The sequence below is a fragment of the Carcharodon carcharias genome, chromosome 11 (genome assembly GCF_017639515.1).
Source record: "Carcharodon carcharias isolate sCarCar2 chromosome 11, sCarCar2.pri, whole genome shotgun sequence".
NCBI classification, from domain to species: Eukaryota; Metazoa; Chordata; class Chondrichthyes; order Lamniformes; family Lamnidae; genus Carcharodon; species Carcharodon carcharias.
In genome coordinates, this window is record NC_054477.1 from 58,494,205 (window position 1) to 58,514,432 (window position 20,228).

The 20,228-nt window shown below is 42.8% G+C and overlaps 1 protein-coding gene across 1 annotated transcript in view; it reads left to right on the forward strand.

Moving 5' to 3' along the window:
• Positions 1 to 19,045, forward strand: part of cryl1 (crystallin, lambda 1) — a 100,125-nt gene extending 81,080 nt beyond the window's left edge. Inside the window, exons 6-8 of the mRNA XM_041199567.1 lie at positions 4,575 to 4,680; positions 10,540 to 10,646; positions 18,123 to 19,045. Coding sequence (XP_041055501.1) covers positions 4,575 to 4,680; positions 10,540 to 10,646; positions 18,123 to 18,242 — 333 coding nt within the window. The 3' untranslated portion in view covers positions 18,243 to 19,045. The remainder of the gene's footprint in view (positions 1 to 4,574; positions 4,681 to 10,539; positions 10,647 to 18,122) is intronic.
• Positions 19,046 to 20,228: the final 1,183 nt, after the last annotated feature.

Below are 20,228 nucleotides of genomic sequence, written 5' to 3' on the forward strand. Positions count from 1 at the left end.
TCGATGTCCTGGGTTTGAGATGACTGATCTCCAAAATCCGCACCAAGGAGGGGTGACTGAAAATACCTTAACTAAGAGTGGTTGATGCTAACACTGGATGCCTGAAATGGGAAAGTATCCAATTTTCCAGGACTAACATCTCTCAAAAGATGACAAAAAATGATCAAAGTGCTGACTCGAAGTGTATGTCCGGAAGGACACAACTTGCAGCATACTGGAGAATGTACAAATAGATGAGGAACTAAGTGGAAACTTAGGGGCAGCATTAAATTCAAAGATGTCACACCCTTCTATAAATAAAAGTGACTGCTCTAGCTCAGTAATTCCTTATTTACATAATTAAGAACTAATAGTTTTGTGTTTTGAATACATTGAAATGTACACTTTCTGTTTTTGGTCCCATTTTATATGTAATAAAATACAAATGGAGTTGTATGTAGTTGGAGCAAAAGCAAAATATTACAGATGCTGGAAATTTGAAACAAAAACCAGCAGGTCAGGCAACATCATTAGAGAAAATTGTAAAGTAATGTTTCAGCTCCTAAAGTATCAACTGAATAAAATTCCTTGTGGCTTTGTTATGATACATTTTTGGGCATGTCTTGTTTAATACATGAATCACAGCAAAGCATACAATTCATCATAAAGATAAAATTACCAGTTAATTCTTCGACCTTTTCTAAAACAGGCTTTTTGAAAAAGTTATGTTACTGAATATTTAAAACTACAATGTCCCAGAAATACTGCATTTTAAAAATTAGTTAAATGCGGTGAAGTTTTAAAACAGGTTTCAAACAATAAACTCCCAGTGGTGAATTCTTTCTTGTTTCAAACTGCATAAACTGAGAGATTTACTGGAATTCAGGCTAAATGATTGCAGCAATTGTATGCTTTGCTGCTTTAAATCTATTTTTCCAATGTAAGCAGTGTTACAGGGATCACAGAGGCATTACGATCTGACTTTCCCAAATGCTGCGGGTTAATTATTATTTGGTGATCATAATCTCATACATAGTAACTTAATCCAGTAACGTTTTTGCAGTAATTTCAGTTTAAAACTTTACTAATTGGATTTGTGGGTTGTTTGTTTATAGTTCAAACATCAGAAATATGTACGGTGCAAAACTTTAATTGAAACTTTCTTTACAACTAGAATGTAGAACTTGGTAAACAATTTGTTTTACTGTTTATGATTTATAGTCTGCATTAATAAGTCTTTATTTCACTTTGCCACTTGGTGCCTTTCTCACAAGTTCCACTTGTAAAACTAAAAATGTGTGAAATCTTACCAAAACATGCTGATATGGATTGGCAGGAGTAAAATGTTATAGCTTTCAAAGCAAACAGTTATCAAAGATGACTATCTAGAACAATTTGAGGATAGTTGCTGATAGGTTATAACCTATGTATTTTTGATGGGGTTATAGTCGGCCGATCAGTGCCCATTAGAGGAACCCATCTTTGGGAAGGGGGAGGGCTGCTGAAAGCCACCCTGCCCCCTCTTCCAGTGATCCCCACCCTGTGATCCCCATCACATTAATCTGTGACCTGAGATCCAATGCCATGGGCTGGGCCTGGGTGTATTACCGGCAGCAGCCACCATTCCCGGTAGCACTGCAGCATTGGCGCTGCCGGCTTCTCATTGACCGGCAGCTCTTGGTGGACGGGATCATTACCCCTCGGGTCCTAAATCCAATGGAAGGTCCGCACTAGCCAGTTTAGTGCTTAAGAGGCACTTAATTGTGTTGGACCTCCTCCCATGGAAGTGATGTGGAGTTCCTACTGGTGGAGGGTGGCGGGGGAACTCCATTAATAGGATCAAAATCCTGGCCATTGGGTTGAATTTTCCAGACTTAGTCCCTGCTACAATGGCAGGGTCATTTATGAGTCACGAGCTTGAATGGTGAAGGTGCAGGTTTTGCCAAGATTCTTTAATTTAGCCAAGGCATTATTAACCCATCTCAGGTTCCCCAAACAAGCAAGGAGGGTAGGTGGGATGATATATCCAAGGGAGGATTTTTAATTAAAGGAATCACAAAAATGGGTCACAATGATATCATCTCTTTGATTTTTGAGGCTCCAGCAACCACACAAATGGAGAGGAGACCTGGGAAAGCTGCTCCCTGCATGGCTGTCTCTCTCTCTTACCTAGAGGTTCTGCTGCAGAATCTGTGGGTCTGGAGTGGGCTGAGCTCTCCCAAGCACAGAAGGAAGAGGACAGCCTCTCCAACAAAGCAGGCGTGGTTGGAAGTAACTAAGGAAGTCAGCAGCAGAAGTGTGATCCTTCCAGTTTGAAGACTGAACCAAGAGGATTCAGGACATAGGAGGTATGATAGATGAATGGCATAACACTTTCAGGTCTCAAGCTTCACCCTTTGACTTTCCCAGCATTTTCTTGCAAAGCACTCCTGAGGACAATACAACTTACAGCTCCACTCGCACTCGTCCTCATCATATTACCCTCTTGCAGCCATGCCTCCACAAATGTTATCCTTCCCTCCTGTCTGCACAAGCCATTATGAAAACACACACACACACACACACACACACACACACACACACACACCTCTGCATCATTTCTCCTTGTAGGAGAAGAGAGCACACAACTTAATGAGAGTTGAGACACAACTGGTGAGTATGGAGTGTGGGTCTCCAGTGAAAGGCACCTTATTGGCCACTGGCAAGGCGTGCCCTCCTGTTCCACTGGGAAGGAAGTCTTGTTCCAGGAGGCAGAGGATGTCAGCAGCAACCTACCATGAAAACCTGAGGCTCCTAAGGCACATGTGTGAAATGGTGGGAAAACTCATGCTTTACCTATAGGCCCTGTATTGGGGACTCATTTTCTTCCAGCTGGTTCTTGGTGTCTATCCCTTTATGGAGGGGGAAATGGGCAAGCAGAAGACAGCTGGTGCTGGTGTTGCTGGTGCTGTTGGTGGTGCTGTTGCTCTTCCACTTGGTCCTCACCAGAGGTGCAAGTAGAGCTGTATAAACTGTTCCAGTGTTGCAGTGAAGGCTGGTAGCAAGGAAGATCAGCTGAAGGTGAGTGAAGTGCCTTCCAAGAAGTTGGCAAGCAATGGTAGCAGAAAGAGAAGTGCTTTGAACAGCAGCCTCTCACCTGTCCATGGCTGGAGCTCTTCTGCTTCACTGAGTAAAGTTTTCCCTGAAGGCCTCTCACTAAAGAAGCTCTTGTAGCTGTGCACTGGCAAGTTGTTGACATGTCAGGTGGCCCTGGCTGGCAAATCGAGAATTTAGGATTAAAATAATAATTGGCTTAAGTATCTTAATTACTTACCTGCCAGCTGCTTGCCTTCAATCCTGCCTTGGTGAATCCTGGAAGACAGCAGGATGACGTTAGAATCCCAACCCAATGCCAATTTTAGGGATTTTAACACCCCACACGCTTGCAAACCCGCCTCCCCTTGACTGGGAAAATTGTTCTGGTTATTTTTTGCATGACAATACAGAGGAGACCTGGGCTGGAATTAGTACCTAGAGCTTCTGGTAACATGCACACAATTTCCATTACAAACTTCCAAAAAACCTCTCAATCTGGGATAGGGCATGTGATATGCTTTGACTCCACTTCAACCCTAACATCTGCGAATTTCTACACTTGCAACATGCAATGTGATTTGCTGCAACAGTACCAAAATTATGCATCAACAGTCCCGGTGATAAGTCATTTTGCCAAAGCAAAACATTTGTCCTATGAATGGGTCTTGGACTGTCCCCTTATGAAGTAAGTACTTTTGACATTGATTTTAAAATGTAAAAAAATCACTACAGTTTTCAGTAGGTGATTTCCACAACTGGAACCAAGTAAACTTAAAAATCACACTAAGATAAAAGCAAAAAACTGCAGATGCTGGAAATCCAAAACAAAAACAAAAATACCTGGAAAAACTCAGCAGGACTGGCAGCATCTACGGAGAGGAACACAGTTAACGTTTTGAGTCCGTATGACTCTTCAACAGAACAAAGTAAAAATAGAAAGGCTTTTTATTTTTACTTAGTTCTGTTGAAGAGTCATACGGACTCGAAACGTTAACTGTGTTCCTCTCCGCAGATGCTGCCAGACCTGCTGAGTTTTTCCAGGTATTTTTGTTTTTGTTTTAAAAATCACACAGTAGTTCACCAGCAGCTTTGATGGCAGATACAACAGAGTTCTCAGTTATAACTGATTTTTTGATATATGCATTGAATGCTGCTATCAAGTGGAACTTGGAATTAGGGTGATGTTGGCTTTATGGGAGTACTTTTCCAATTTAATCTGCTGACATGGAGCCCTGCTTATGGAAGCATACATTGACCTCTCATCAGAACTTGAATTTCCAATGACCTGGAATGTTAACTCTGCTTCTCTGTCCACAGATGCTGTCTGACATGATGACTGTTTCTATTTTTATTTTGGAAATTCAAGCTTGTGCTGTGCTGACCATTAAAGGTCATAAGATCATATGCCCAAATTTCTAATATGTACTTTGAGCAAGCGGAGCTCTTGCCATCAATGCAGCTGGCAAGTTACCCCTTAATCCTCAATCTGTATAACAGACTTTCTGTTTGTTTTCCATTAGGATGGTGTACTTTCACCCGAGGATGTAGACCTTGTGATGTCAGCAGGTTTAGGAATGCGCTATGCGTTTATGGGACCTTTTGAAACAATTCATCTCAATGCAAACGGTGAGTGCTTGGTGTGGCCTAGTTTATTGCGGCAAAATATTACCACATCACCAAAGTACTATTACACTAAAATCATTCTTACTAGCTGAAGAAAACGTTAAGCAGATCAAGGTTTTGATAACATTAAAGAACATGGGTCAGGTTATATGTTGATATTGGTGATGTTTAAAAAAATACTCATATTGCTGGAACCAGCGTGAAGACCTTCCAGAATGTTGAAAGTTGGTGGTTGGCCATGTCTAGTTTGCCTTTTTGCCTTCCTTGAGTCGGATCAGTGATTGTGTTCTAATGCAAATCTTGAATGACTGAAAAAATATGCTAAAAAGTAGGCCAGAAGCAGAGGTCCACAGTGAAAGAAAAGGGAAAAAAAGAATAGAAGGAATAAAATAGATTTTAAAAAAATAATTAGCAAGTTGAATAATGTCTCAAGATTGCCTTTAGAACCATAGAATGATAGAAAAGTTACAGCACAAAAGGAGGCCATTCGGCCCATCTTGTCCATGCCAGCCCGAGGACACCCAAGTGCCCTTTCTAATCCTACCTTTCTGCACCCGGCCCATAGCCCTGCAGTTTACAGCACTTTAGGTGCAGATCCAGGTACTTTTTTTAAGAGTTTAAAATTTCTACCACCAACTTGGGCAGCGAATTTCAGACACCCACTACCCTCTGCGTAAAAAAGTTCTTCCTCATGTCCCCCCTACACCTTCTGCCACTGAATCTATGTCCTCGGTTCTAGAATTCTCCATCAAGGGAAACAATTTTATTCTGTCCACTCTATCTATTCCCCTCATAGTTTTGTACACCTCAATCAAGTCACCTCTCAGCCTTCTTTGTTCTAAGGAAAATAACCCCAACCTATCCAATCTCTCTTTGTAGCTACTGTAATGTGGTGACCAAAACTGTACACGTTACTCCAGTTTGGCCTCACCAGTGTTTTATACAATTCCAACATTATATCCTTACTTTTATATTCAATACTTCTGCCAATGAAGGAGAACACTCCATATGCCTTCTTTACAACCTTGTCTACTTGAACTGGTGCCTTCAGGGACCTGTGTACTTGTATGCCAAGATCTCTCACTTCATCTACCCCTCTTAGTATATTCCCATTTATTTTGTAATCCCTGTAACTGTTTGACCTCCCTAAATGTATGACCTCACACTTCTCTATGTTAAAATCCATCTGCCAGTTTACCGCCCACTCTACCAACCCATCTATATTGTTTTGGAGATTATGGCCGTCCTGTACACTATCCACTATACGGCCAATCTTTGTGTCATCTGCATTCAAACAACCCAAGAAAGGATGAATAAATTGGAAACATCATAAAATAAAATTAAGCAGAAATTAAAACTCTCAGGAAAAAGAGCAAAATATTAATTAATTTGAAATTATACAAATATCTTCCACCCTTCTTCCCTGCCAAATTATATAGATATCTTCTTCCAACCCTCTTCTCTGTCCTTCCTCCTAAGAACACTTGCATACCACATTGAACTTTTGAGAAAGAGAGTGCTTATTTTAGGGGAGGCCAAATGTACTATACCTCACTTCGAATTTTGTGGAATAGATCTGATTTCCCCTCATGTTTATAAGACAACCAATCCAGGTTAATGTTAATCACCTAGGTTTCCATCTAAACCTATTGTGGCCATTTTAAATGAAGATACTCTGTAGGATTCCAAATCTGTTTAGGTCGCCAACTCTGGACGTATTCCTGGAGGCTTGTTCGCATAATGAGTGACCTGTTGAAGTTTGATCAATGAAGCCTATCTTTAGTTTCCAAATGTTACTGGATTTACCTTATAAGCACCTTGGTCTCCAGTAGTTGAGTGCAGTTACTCATCACCAGTGACATTAGTATAAGATGTGGCAGATGGGATCAGTCATTTTGTTATCATTTTCATACAAAACACCCAAAGATTTTGATATCCAGTCAGATTTACAAATCGATGTGCTGAAAGTCCTCACAAAGATTGTTCTTATCTCATTATACGTCCTTCATTTTCCCTCTTTTGTAATATAGCAAAGTATGTGGAATGCACTGTTGTTCATGATGCTAAATGGAGCTATTTAGATATCTCAATAACACCAAACTTTTGTCAGAAGAGCTGACAAGCTATTGTCTCTGGGCACTCGATTAGCTCTGTATCTATGTTGATCATTATAGTAAAAACCTGATTGAATGCTGCTATCAAGTGGCACTTGCTTAGCAATAACTTGCTCACTGACTCCCAGTTTGGGTTCTGCCAGGCCCATTCAGCTCCTGACCTCATTGCAGCCTTGTTTCAAACATGGACAAAAGAGCTGAACTTCCGAAGTGTGGTGAGAGTGACTGCCCTTGACATCAAGGCTGCATTTGGCCAACAGTGGCATCAAGGAGCCCTCGCAAAACTGGAGTCAGTGGGAATCGGGGAAAACAATCCACTGGTGGAGTCATACCTAGCACAAAGGAAGATGGTGATGGTTGTTGGAGGTCAATCATCTCAGCTCCAGGATATCACTGCAGGAGTTCCTCAGGGTAATGTCCTCAGCCCAACCATCTTCAGCTGCTTCATCAATGACCTTCCTTCCATAATAAGGTCAGAAATGGGGAAGCTTGCTGATGATTGCATAATGTTCAGCACCATTTGTGACTCCTCAGATACTGAAGCAGTCCATGTCCAAGTACAACAAGACCTGAACAATATCCAGGCTTGGGCTGACAAGTGGCAAGTAACATTTGGGCCACACAAGTGTCAGGCAATGACCATCTCCGACAAGAGGCAATCTAACCATCGCCCCTTGACATTCAATGGCATTGCCATCACTGAATCCCCCACTGTCAACATCCTGGGGCTACCATTGACCAGAACCTGAACCGGACTAGCCATATAAATACTGTGGCTACACGAGCAGGTCAGAAGGAATCCTGCAGTGAGTAACTCACTTTCTGAGTCCCCAAGTCCACCATCTACAAGGCACAAGTCAGGTGCGTGAGGGAATACTCCCCACTTGCCTGTTTGAGTGAAATTCCCACAACACTCAAGAAGCTCGACACCATCCAGGACAAAGCAGCCTGCTGGATTGGCACCACGTCCACAAACATTCACTCCCTCCACTACTGACACACAGTTGCAATAGTATGTACCATCTACAAGATACACTGCAAGAATTCACCAAGGCCCCTTAGACAGCACCTTCCAAACCCATGACCACTACCATCTAGAGAGATAAAAGCAAAATACTGTGGGTGCTGGAAACCTGAAACAAAAACTGAAAATGCTGGAAATACTCAGCAGGTCTAGCAGCATCTGTAGAGAGAGAAACAGAGTTAACGTTTTGAGTCCATGTGACCCTTCTTCAGAGCTGAAGAGAAGTGGAAATGTGATGAAATTTATACTGTTTAAGGGGGGTGGGGCAGTTGGAGCTGGATAGAAGGCCAGCAATAGATGGGGGCAAAGGAGGGATTGACAAATATGTCATGAACTAAAGGACAAAGGGAGTGTTAATGCTTGTGGTTAGTGCTTGAAAAGTTGCTGATAGTGGCTTAAAGGTAAGAAAGGAGAATGTGATAATAGCAGAACAAGGGTAAGATTTTGTGAAAGGACAACCAACAACCTGGAACAAGTAACAGATGGCCTTGTAGGGGATGGGGAGGGGGCGGTGGTGTTGGGAAAAAAAGGATAAAAAATTGGAAAGGGGAGGATAAAAAAGGGAATAGAGGGGGGGATAAAACCACGGATAAATGAATAAAAATAAATGGATTAAAAAATTGAATGTAGAAAAAGAGGGATTAAGAAAAGCAGGTGGGGATGGAGGAGAGAATTCACGGTCTGAAGTTATTGAACTCACTGTTAAACCCAGAAGGCTGTAAAGTGCCTAATTGGAAGATGAGGTGCTGTTCTTCCAGTTTGTGTTGGGCTTCACTGGAACATTGCAGCAGGCCAAAGATGGACATGTGGGCGTGAGACTAGGATGGTGTGTTGAAATGGCAAGCGACCAGAAGGTCTGGGTTATGCTTGCAGACAGACCGGAGGTATTCTGCAAAGCGGTCACCCAGTCTGCATTTGATCTCCCAATTGTAGAGGAGTCCACACTGGGAGCAGCAGATGCACCTCCTTCAATTTGGTCTACTGCAAGTGAAAGGAGTGTTTGGGCCCTTGGACGGTGAGGAGGGAGAAGGTAAAAGGGCAGGTGTTGCACCTTCTGGTGCATGGAACAGTGCCTTGGGAAGGGGATGAGCTGTTGGGGTGATGGAGGAGTGGACCAAGGTGTCCCAGAGGGAACAGTCCCTATGGAATGCTGACAGGGGGGGTGAGGAGAAGATGTGTTTGGCGGTGGCATCATGCTGGAGTTGGCAGAAATGGCGGGGGATGATCCTTTGAATGTGGAGGCTGATGGGGTGAAAAATGAGGACAAGGGGAACCCTACCATGGTTCTGGGTGTGAGGGCAGAGGCGTGGGAGATGGGTCAGACACGGCTGAGGGCCCTGTCAACCTCAGTGGGGGGGAACCTCAGTTAAGGAAGAAGGAAGATGTGGCTGGTAGGGTGAAAAGTGAGGACAAGGGGGACCCTATCACCATCTGGAGAAACATGGTCAGCAGATAGGTGGGAACACCATCACCTGGAACCACCACCACCTCCAAGCAACTCACCACCCTGGCTTGGAAATGTACCACCATTCCTTCACTGTCGCTGGGTCAAAATCCTGGGGAACTCCCTAACAGCACTGCGGGTGTACCTACACCTCATAGACTGCAGTGGTTCAAGAAGGCAGCTCATCCCCACCTTTTCAAGGGCAACTAGGGATGGGCAATAAATGCTGGCCCAGCCAGCAAAGCCCACATCCCGTAAATGAATTTAAAAAATCATCTCCTAAATCTGTCCATCACTCCACCAATTCCAGTTGAATCAAAACTGGCTTTGGTTTTTTTGTTTGTAACACTACGTTTAGCTGCTTGATGGTCAGTAATGCATAATTTATGATTGGAGGAACATTAAGTTGTGTAGTTAGGAGCAGGAAGTTACAGAGCAACATAGATTAAGTGACTTGGCAATACTGTGGCTGGTGGAGATCAATTTGGGGAATTGCACTTTGAATTCAAAAAAGACAAATCAGATTTTTTTTTTAAATGGTGAAAGATTAGAAACTGGGAGGAAAGAAATTTGGGTGTCTGGGTATAACAGGTTACTAAAAACGAGTTCTCAGGTGTCAAAAGTAATCAAAAAGGCTAATAGAATCTCAAGAGGATGGGAATACAAAGGAGAGGAGGTTATGCTTCAGTTTTATAGATCCTTAATCTGACACCATCTGGAATATCATGCTCTGGGCACTGCCGTGGAGGGAGCACAGTACATATTCACCAGAATGATACTGTGTCTTAAAGAATGAGGACAGGTGACATATTCCCTTGAGCTTTGTTGTTTGAGGGGTAATCACATTAAAGTGTTTAAAAGGATAGAAAGAAATCGTCAATTAGATACAGAGAAGCTATTTCCTCTTGGAATCCAGAACAAAGGGACTCAATCTTAAGAGTTAGACCATTTAGAAGTGAAATCAGGCTGCACTTCTTACCCAAGAGGGTAACAGAAATGTGTGGAATTCTGTGCACCAAAAGACTGTAGGTACAGGGTCAATTGAAATTTTCAAGGCTGAGATTGACATTATTAGGTAAAGGCATCACAGGATATGAGTAATAGGCAGGCAAATGTCATTAAGGTACAAGTCAGCCATGATCTAATTGAATGGTGGAAGGGGCTTGAGGGACTGAATGTTCTACGCCTGTTCCTCTTTTCCCTGTTCAGAGTATGTCATAAATTGAAACAACCAGAAACACCCCAATATTGTCATCTTAATTCGTTTATTAATTTGCTAGGTCTCAAGAATTACTTCAAATGCTATGACGTGGGTATGAAAAGAGTTTCATCATCCTTTGGACCTGTTCCCGAATTTTCCGGTGAAGCCTTGGAGAAAATTAACCAGGTAGGTAAAAGTCCATTGTTTGAATTGGTGACGAGGCAGTGATAGCTGGTGGCACCAGAAAATCAGACGCCACACCTTTGTTAGTTGGATGTGTTCCATGCGCTGGTTTTCCGACAGCACTTTTGGGAGCCTTTTGAGGCATCAGCATGTCCAGGCCTTAAAGTCATATTTAGATTAGGTTCTGGAGGACTTTTAGATTTTGAGATTTCAGTTGGGCTCCACCTATAGCACAAGCCATGAAAACTGAGTGCAGTGGGGCTTTTACCATTGTGGCCTGTTCAGTGTGCTTTCTGAACAGGAGATGGTAAACTTTCAATAACATTTTCCATTTCTTCTGCCCTTGGCTGCACTTTTCTTTTATGAGTTAGTTCATTTTGCTATGCTTACCTCCTTTTGGTTTTTCTCCTCCACCAAATCTATCTTTATTATTCTTCCTTTCTGCTAGCTTTTACATGGCACTTCACAAAGAACTGGGGATGGGGATATCCCTTTCTCTTTTCATGTAGTGTCCTTGTTTGTCCAAGGATGGCTAATCATGCACACCTGTGGGGGGGAAGATCTGTAACTGTAGAATAAAGTTTCAAAGCATTTCAATAGTTTGACAGGAACTGGCTTACACCTCAGGGCTCAGATTAACACCAAATCCTATTCAAGTGCCATGTATGGGTGTCACAGACAAGGGTTATATCCAAACTTAAAAGGTTGATGTGGACACATTTAACACGGGAAGGTTTATAGGAAGATGTTTGCATAGTACTTTTCAATATACTTTGGGACAGACATACCAATTTTAATGCACTATATAGATAAACAAGTTAGAATTCCCTATCTGCCAGTCCTTCCATCAGGAAGAAGTGCTCCATTAGGAAAATACATAATTAGATCCTTCCCCTGAAAATAGGGGTTAACTCTGAAGTCAAGAGAGTTATGAAATATCTCGTTAAATATCTGCCACTGGTTCTCTACTGTATTACCTTTTAACCTATTTCCCCAATCCACTTCAGCCAACTTTGTCTTCATATCCTTGTAATTGCCTTTATTTAAGTTTAAGATTCTAGTTTATGGTTGAGTATATTCAAAGCAGAGGTCAATAGATTTCTGGATACCAATGACATCAAGGGATACAGGGATTGTGTGGGAAGATGGCATTGAGGTAGGAGATCAGCCAGACCTAGTTAAATGGCAGAATGGGCTCAAGGGACCTAATGGCCTACTACTGCTCCTATGTTTCAGACCAAAAAGGCTGACCCTCAAACTGAATATGAAATTCTATCATGTTTTGACCGCCCTTTACTAGGGGATCCTTTACTATGAAGTCATTAATTACTTCTGTCTCATTACACATTACCAGGTCTAAAATATCCTGTTCCCTGATTGGTTCCAGAACCAGAACGTATTGCTCTAAGAAATTTTCTTGAATACACTCTATGAACTCATCCTCCCAGCTACCTTTGCCAATTTGATTTGTCCAATTTATATGAAGATTAAAATCACCCACAATTATTGCAGTATCTTTCTTACAAATTCCCATTATATTTGTTGATTTGTATTCTGTCCAGCAGTGTAGCCACTGTTAGGGTGCCTATAAACTACTCCCTCCAGTGACTTCTTTCTATCGCTATTTCTTAACTCCATCCAAGTTGATTATGCATCTTGATCCCTGAACCAAGATCATTTCTCACTACAGAGGGGATCTCATCTTTTATTAACAGCGGTACTTCACTTCCTTTCCCTTGCTTTTTGTCTTTCTGAATGCCAATTTCCCTTGAGTATTCAGGTTTCAGTCTTGGTCGCTTTCCAATCATGTCTCTGTAATGGCTATCATATACTCGTTTGTTTGTATTGGTGCTATCAATTCATCCAACTAGTTATGAAAAATTGTGGATTCAGATGAAGAGCCTTTAATTCTTTCTTTATACGATTTTTCCCTACTCTGACCTTATTTAATGGTGCACTCTTAGGTTTGTATGCTCTGCCTTCCTGTCACACTCTGGTTATCATTACTCATCTTGCTATCTTATAATATTGACTTGTCCTTTCTCTTTAACTTTCCAAATCTCCCCTCACGTGCACTCTTCTTCCTCCCAACCGCACCCCCCCCAGCCACTCTTTTGCTTAAAGCCCTCTCTACAGCCCTAATTATACGAGACTGGTCCCAGCATGGTTCAGTCAGTGGTGTAGTGGTATTGTCACTGGACTGATAATCCAGACGCCCAGGGTAGTGATCCAGGTTCAAATCCCACCACAGCAGATGGTAGAGTTTGAATTCAATAAAAATCTGAAAAAACCCATCTGGTTCATTAATGCCCTTTAGGGAAGGAAATGTGCCGCTCTCACCTGGTGTGTCCTACATGTGATTCTTAAATGTCCTAGTGAGTCACTCAGTTGTATCAAACCGCTAAAAAGGAATGGAGCACCTGGCATCGACCAAGGCACCAGAAACGACCCTACAAAATCCTCCTTACTAACATCTGGTGCCAAAATTGGGATACCTGTCTCACAAACTAGTCAAGCAACAGCCTAACATAGTCATACTCACAGAATCGTAATCTTGCAGATTGTGTCCTAGACACCACAATCACCCTCCCTAGATATGTCCTGCCCCACTGTATACATTTGAGAGGCAGTTGCCAACATCCACTGTGGCTGCCATGAAGTCTCATGGCATCAGGTCAAATATGTACCGTTCCCCCTCAGCTGATGAATAACACCACTTGGAGGAAACACTGAGGTGGCATGGGCACAGAATGTACTCTGGGTGGGGGACTTCAATGTCCATCTCGGTAGTCCCAGGACAGACTGGTGGAGAGGGAAAAACATACTTGACCTCATCCTCACCAACCTGCCTACTGCAGATGCATCTGTTCATGACAGTCTTTGTGGAGACGAGGTCCTGTCTTCACATTGAGGATGCCCTCCAATGTGTTGTGTGGCACTACCACCCTGCTAACTGGGATAAATTTTGAACAGATCTAGCAACTCAAGACTGGGCATTCATAAGGTGCTTTGGGCTATCTGCAGCAGCAGAATTGTACTTGACCACAATCTGTAACCTCATGGCCCAGCATATCCCCCATTCTACCATTACCACCAAGCCAGGGAGCAACACCAGACATACTTAAAAATGAGGTGTGAACCTGGTGAAGCTACAGCACAGGACTACATGCGTGCCAAACAGCATAAGCAGCAAGTGATAGACAGAGCTAAGTGCTTTCACAACCAATGGATCAGATCTAAACCCTGCAGCAGTTCCTCAGGGTAATGTCCTCGTCCCAACCATCTTCAGCTGCTTCATCAATGACCTTCCTTCCATCATAAGGTCAGAAGTGGGGATGTTTGCTGATGATTGCACAATGTTCAGCACCATGTGCGACTCCTCAAATACGAAGCAGTCCATATCCAAATGCAGCAAGACCTGGATAATATCCAGGCTTGGGCTGACAAGTGGCAAGTAACATTTGCACCACACAAGTGCCAGGCTATGACCATCTCCAGCAAGAGAGAATCTAATCATTGCCCCTTGATGTTCAATGGCATTACCATCACTGAATCCCCCACTATCAACATCCTGGGGGTTACCATTGACCAGAAACTGAACTGGACTAGCCATATAAATACTGTGGCTACAAGCGCAAGTCAGACGCTAGGAATCCTGTGACAAGGAACTCACCTCCTGACTTCCCAAAGCTTGTCCACTGTCTACAAGGCACAAGTCAGGAGTGTGCTGGAATGCTGCCCACTTGCCTGGATGAGAGCAGGCCCCAGGACACTGAAGAAGCTTGATACCGTCCATGACAAACCAGCCCATTTGATTAGCACCACATCCACAAACGTTCACTCCCTCCACTACCGACACACAGTAGCAACAGTATGTACCATCTAGAAGATGCACTGCAGCAATTCACCAAGACTCCTTAGACAGCACCTTCCCAACCCACGACCACTACCATCTAGAAGGACAAGGGCAGCAGATTGATGGGATCATCACTACCTGGAAGTTCCCCTCCAAGCCACTCACCATCCTGACTTGGAAATATATCGCCATTCCTTCACTGTCGCTGGGTCAAAATCCTGGGACTCCCTCCCTAACAGCACTGTGAGTGTACCTACTCCACATGGGCTGCAGTGGTTCAAGAAGGCAGCTCACCACCACCACCACCTCATGGGCAACAAATGCTGGCCAACCAATGAAGCCCACATCCCATGAATGAATTAACAAGACGTCCTGCCACATCCAGTCACGAATGGTGGTAGACATTTAAACAATTCACTGGAAAAGGAGGAGGTGGTTCCACAAATATCCCCATCCTCAATGATGGAGGAGCCCAGCACATCAGTGCAAAAGATAAGATTGAAGTTCTTGCAACAATCTTTAGCCAGAAGTCCCAAGTGATTGATCCAACTTGGCCTCTCCGGAGGTCCCCCGCAACACAAATGACAGTCTTCAGCCAATTCAAATCACGCCACGTGATATCAAGAAACGGCTAAAGGCACTGGATGCTGCAAAACCTATGGGCCTTGACAATATTCCGGCAATAGCACTGACTTTTGCTCAAGAACTTGCCACACCCCTAGCCAGGTGGTTCCAATACAGGTGCAACACTGGCACTTATCCGGCAATGTGGAAAATTGCCCAAGTATGTCCTGTATACAAAAAACAGGACAAGTCTAACCCAGCCAATTACCGCCCCATCAGTCTAGCCTCGATGATAGTAAACTGATGGAAAGGATCATCAATGGTGCTATCAAGTGGCACTTGCTTAGCAATAATGTGCCCACTGATGCTCAGTTTGGGTTCTGCCAGCGTCACTCAGCTTCTGACCATATTACAGCCTTGGTTCAAACATGGATAAAACAGCTGAACTCCAGAGGTGAGGTGAGAGTGACTGCCCTTGACATCAAGGCCGCATTTGACAGAGTGTGATACCAAGGAGCCTTAGCAAAACTAGCTTCAATGGGAATGAGAGGGAAAACTCTCCGCTGTTTGGTGTCATATCTAGTACAAAGGAAGATGGTTGTGGTTGTTGGAGGTCAATCATCTCAGCTCCAGGACATGACTGCAGGAGTTCTCAGAGAAGTGTCCTCGGCCTAACCATCTTTGGTTACATTCCTTCCAACATAAGGTCAGAAGTGGGGATGTTCGCTGGTGATTGCACAATTTCAGCACCATTCGCAACTCCTCAGATACTGAAGCAGCCCATGTTCACATGCAACAAAATCTGGACAATATCCAGGCTTAGGCTGACAAGTGGCAAGTAACATTCGCACTGCATAAGTGCCACACAAATGTCAGGCAATGACCATCTCCAACAAGAGAGAATTTAATCATCGCCTTTGACATTCAATGACATTACAATCGCTGAATCCCCCACTATCAACGTCCTGGGGTTACCATTGACCAAACTGAAATAGACTAGCCATATCAATGTGGTTACAAGACCAAGCCAGAGGCTAAGAATCTTGCAGTGAGTAACTCACCTCCTGATTCCCCAAAGCTTGTCCAGCATCAACAAGGCACAAGCCAGGAGTGTGATGGAATACTCTCCACTTGCCTGGATGAGTGCAGCTCCACAAACACTCGAGGCTTGAAATCATCCAGGACAAAACAGCCCGCTTGATTGGCAGGCCTTCCACAAATATTCAACGCCTCTGCCACCAATGCACAGTGGCAACAGTTTGTACCATCCACAAGATGCACTGTAGACACACACCAAGGCTCCTTAGGCAGCACCTTCCAAACCCATTACCATTACCATCTAGAGGGACAAGGGCAGTTGACACATGGGAACGCCAACACCTCGAAGTTCCCATCCAAGCCATTCATCATCCTGACTTGGAAATATATTATCGTTCCTTCACAGTCGCTGGGTCAAAATTCTGGAACTCCCTCCCTAACAACACAGTGGATGTACCTACACCACGTGGACTGCAGCAGTTCAAGAAGGCAGCTCACCACCACCTTCTCAGGGGCAATTAGGGTTGGGCAATAAAACGCTGGCCTAGCCAGCGACGCCCACATCCCACAAATGAATAAAAATAAAGGTGAAGCCCATCCCAACGGTACAGCTCCCTCTTTCCCCCAGAACTGCTGCCAGTATTCCCTGAATCGAAACCCATTTCTTCCAAGCCAGTCTTCGAGCCTTGTATTCTACATTCTGATCTTGTTTACTCCATGCCAATTTGTGCAAGGCTGAGGTAGTAATCCAGAGATTACTTTGTGGTTCTGCTGATCAATTTTGCCCCTAGCTGTTCATATTTCCTCAGCAGAGCCTCTTTAACCAATGTTATTGGTACCCACATGGACCACTATGACTGGATCCTTCTGCTCCCACTCCAAGTTCCTCTCCAGCCCTAATGAGGTGTCCTTGACCCTGGCATGGGGCAGGCCTGTTGCACTGATGTTCTCAGCTGCAGAGACAGTGCCAATCCCCTCACCATACTGTCCCCTACAACATTCCGTTTTACTCCCCCCAACTTGAATGGCCCGAAGCACCACAGTATTGTGGTCAATGCGCTCATCCTCCCTGCATTCTCTGCTCTGGTCCACACAAGCTGAAAAACATCAAACCTGTTGGACAATTGCAAGGGCTGAGACTCCTCCATTGCGACCTTCTGGATCCTGATACCTGACTCTCTTGTGGTCACATCCTCCTGTTCTTGACCTTGGACCAAATGTGAAGAACCTAGTCTAAGAGGTGTGACTGTCTCCTGGAACAAAGTGTCTGGGTAAGTTTCCGCCTCCCTGATACATTACATTATCTGAAACTTGGACTCCAGCTCATCAACTCTAAACTGAAGTTTCTCGAGCTGTGGACATTTGCTGCAGATGTGGTTACTGTGGATTTCACTGGTATCCACAGCCACCCACATGCCACAGCTGCAACACATCACGTGCCCTGACATCTTTATTTTGTCTTATTTAACTAATTAGGTTTCAAGTTTTAAATATCACTCAATTATTATCCGTAGTTATATTATGGAGATTATCTAGTTATACTATAAATTTAATACAATACTTGTATCTCCCCACCAGTTTGAACAACTACCCAGTTAAAAAAAAAACTTAAATGTCAACAACCAATCAACTTACTTAATTAATGTCTCTGGTCTTCAGCTCTCAGGCCTTGCCGTCTCTGTCTCCCTCTCTTGGATTATTCCTTTTTAAAAAAAATAAAACTGAACAGCACATCCCTCACTGCGCCAAATGCCCTCACTGCGCCAAATGCCCTCACTGCGCCAAATGCCCTCACTGCGCCAAATGCCCTCACTGCGCCAAATGCCCTCACTGCGCCAAATGCCCTCACTGCGCCAAATGCCCTCACTGCGCCAAATGCCCTCACTGTGCCAAATGCCTCACTGCACCAAATGCCCAGAGTTAATCACTCTGTCTCACTGCACTCAGTAAACTTGTTTGCATATTCGACATGGAATGTAATGACATGTATGTAATCATCTTGAATAATTTCAACAACCTAGGCAATGTCTCAAAGGATTCCACCTGATCCAGAAAACCTCAATGCAAGAAGACAATGGAGAGACTCATGTTTAGCTGCTCTTACCAAGTTGAAGACGTGTATGAAGTCGGATTGCAAATGAAACAAGTCCCTGGAGATTCTGTCAAGATTTATATCTCACATATAGCCCTCTTAAAATATATTGCAATATAAAAGATGCAATTTCAGTTATTGTTGATTTTGACTTGTCTCTTCATTTAATATCTTTATAACTTGCACCATTTGTGTTTAGTATTTGCAATTAGATTTAACCTTTTTTAAAAGACAGTCTTGGTTTTAAGAGCTATATATCTGTCAATATATATTTGTCTGTATTTAGATTACAAATATTTTAAACTTTTTAGAAATGGATTTATTAATCTCTACAAAAACTTAGCGAGTCCTGAACATTAAATTATTCTACTAAAACAAAATCTGTTTGACCAGACCAAGTTATAATTGTTTTTGTTAAAAACATTAATTTCATTCACAAGACAAAACTGGCACTGTCTACGTTGTACAAAATAAGAACATGCATTGAGATGATGTATAATTTGTTCTTTTTGTATCAGAATGCCATAAGCTTCCTTTTTGCTAAAATTAGTGAACAAAATCGTGACTGTAATTTGGGGAACTCTGCTCCTTGCTCAATTACTATTTTTCTAAAATTAACATACTGTGGAAAATATACCCAATTATGTTTTATCTCTAACATGTTGAAGGATGATTCTTTCAGGTGAGAGGTTTCTTTTTCCTATGGCCTTACTAGCCAATGAAAATCTTTAAATTAATAGATTAAATAATGCAAGTCATGATGGTTCATCTTATTACACAATCTGGGTGGATACCATTTCAGGAAGTCCCTTAAATATGATTGAAACATCAATAAAATGTTCTGTCTGAGTACAAGCATTGTTTATTCTCATTCTCTAAGAATTTACAACAACTTGCATATATAGCATTTTAATAGAAGTGTTTTTTTAAAAAAGGACAATATTTTCCCTTACATTTAAGGCACTGTCTACATGAAGAGCACTTCATCCCCTTTGTTCTTTGTCTTATTTTGCTAGTTCAAACATTACTACAAATTTATAAGCGCAATTTTCTCTATTTGGGTTGTAATCACAGAATCTTTACAGTGCAGAAGGAGGCCATTCGACCCATCGAGTCTGCACTGGCTCTCTGAAAGAGCATTCCACCTAGTCCCACTCCCCTGCCTGAACCCCATAACCTTGCACATTATTTCTTTTCAGGTAGCAATCCAATTTCCTCTTGAACACCTTGATTGAACCTTAGAGCTGATAGCTGTGTATTTTGCTGTAACTATTCAGGTGTTGCAATTAGAGTAACTAATGCTCAGGTAGAACTGTGATGACCGCAGGATTTTTGCTTTGTACACTCATGTTCAGTAACCAGGGTGACCTTATAGAGGTCTTTTAAATTATGAAATGTTTTGATGAAGTGGAGACATAGATAATGCTTTCACTTGTGGGGAAGACCATATCTAGAGACCATCAATACAAGCCTTGCCTTTTTCATCTGACCTTATTCTGAGGGTTGGCCGCTCTATGAACAATCTTTCTCCCCGATTTCTGTTCTCTGCTGTCCTCATTGCCTGTCCCATAGAGAGGCCAGTCCACATTCTGATATCCAATCATGCCATCTTGGCCCTTGTGCATGTTTTCCAGGTGTTTTTCCTTGCGTTGCCTCTTTTTCCAAACACTCTCCTCCTGTTCACGTCACATGTCCAAAATACGTGAGCTTCCTTGGTGTCGTTGCCTCAAATAAGTTCCTCTTAATGCCAGCTTGGCCATCCATTGTAAACATAATATCCATCTGAGTCGTTTCATTTCAAATGCTCTTATTCAAACCTCATCACTGTTCTTCATGGTGCAGTTTTTGCCAGGCATACATTGTCACCGACCACACAAGGTCTTTCAGAAGATGAATTTTCGCTGTAATCAAGATGCTGTGGCTACACCATATTTTTTTAAATGGGTCCACAAAGCCAAGACCCTTGTTAAATCTAGTCCGAATATCTTTGATAGACTCTGCATTTCCATGAGAGTCACCAAGAAATCCAATTAGG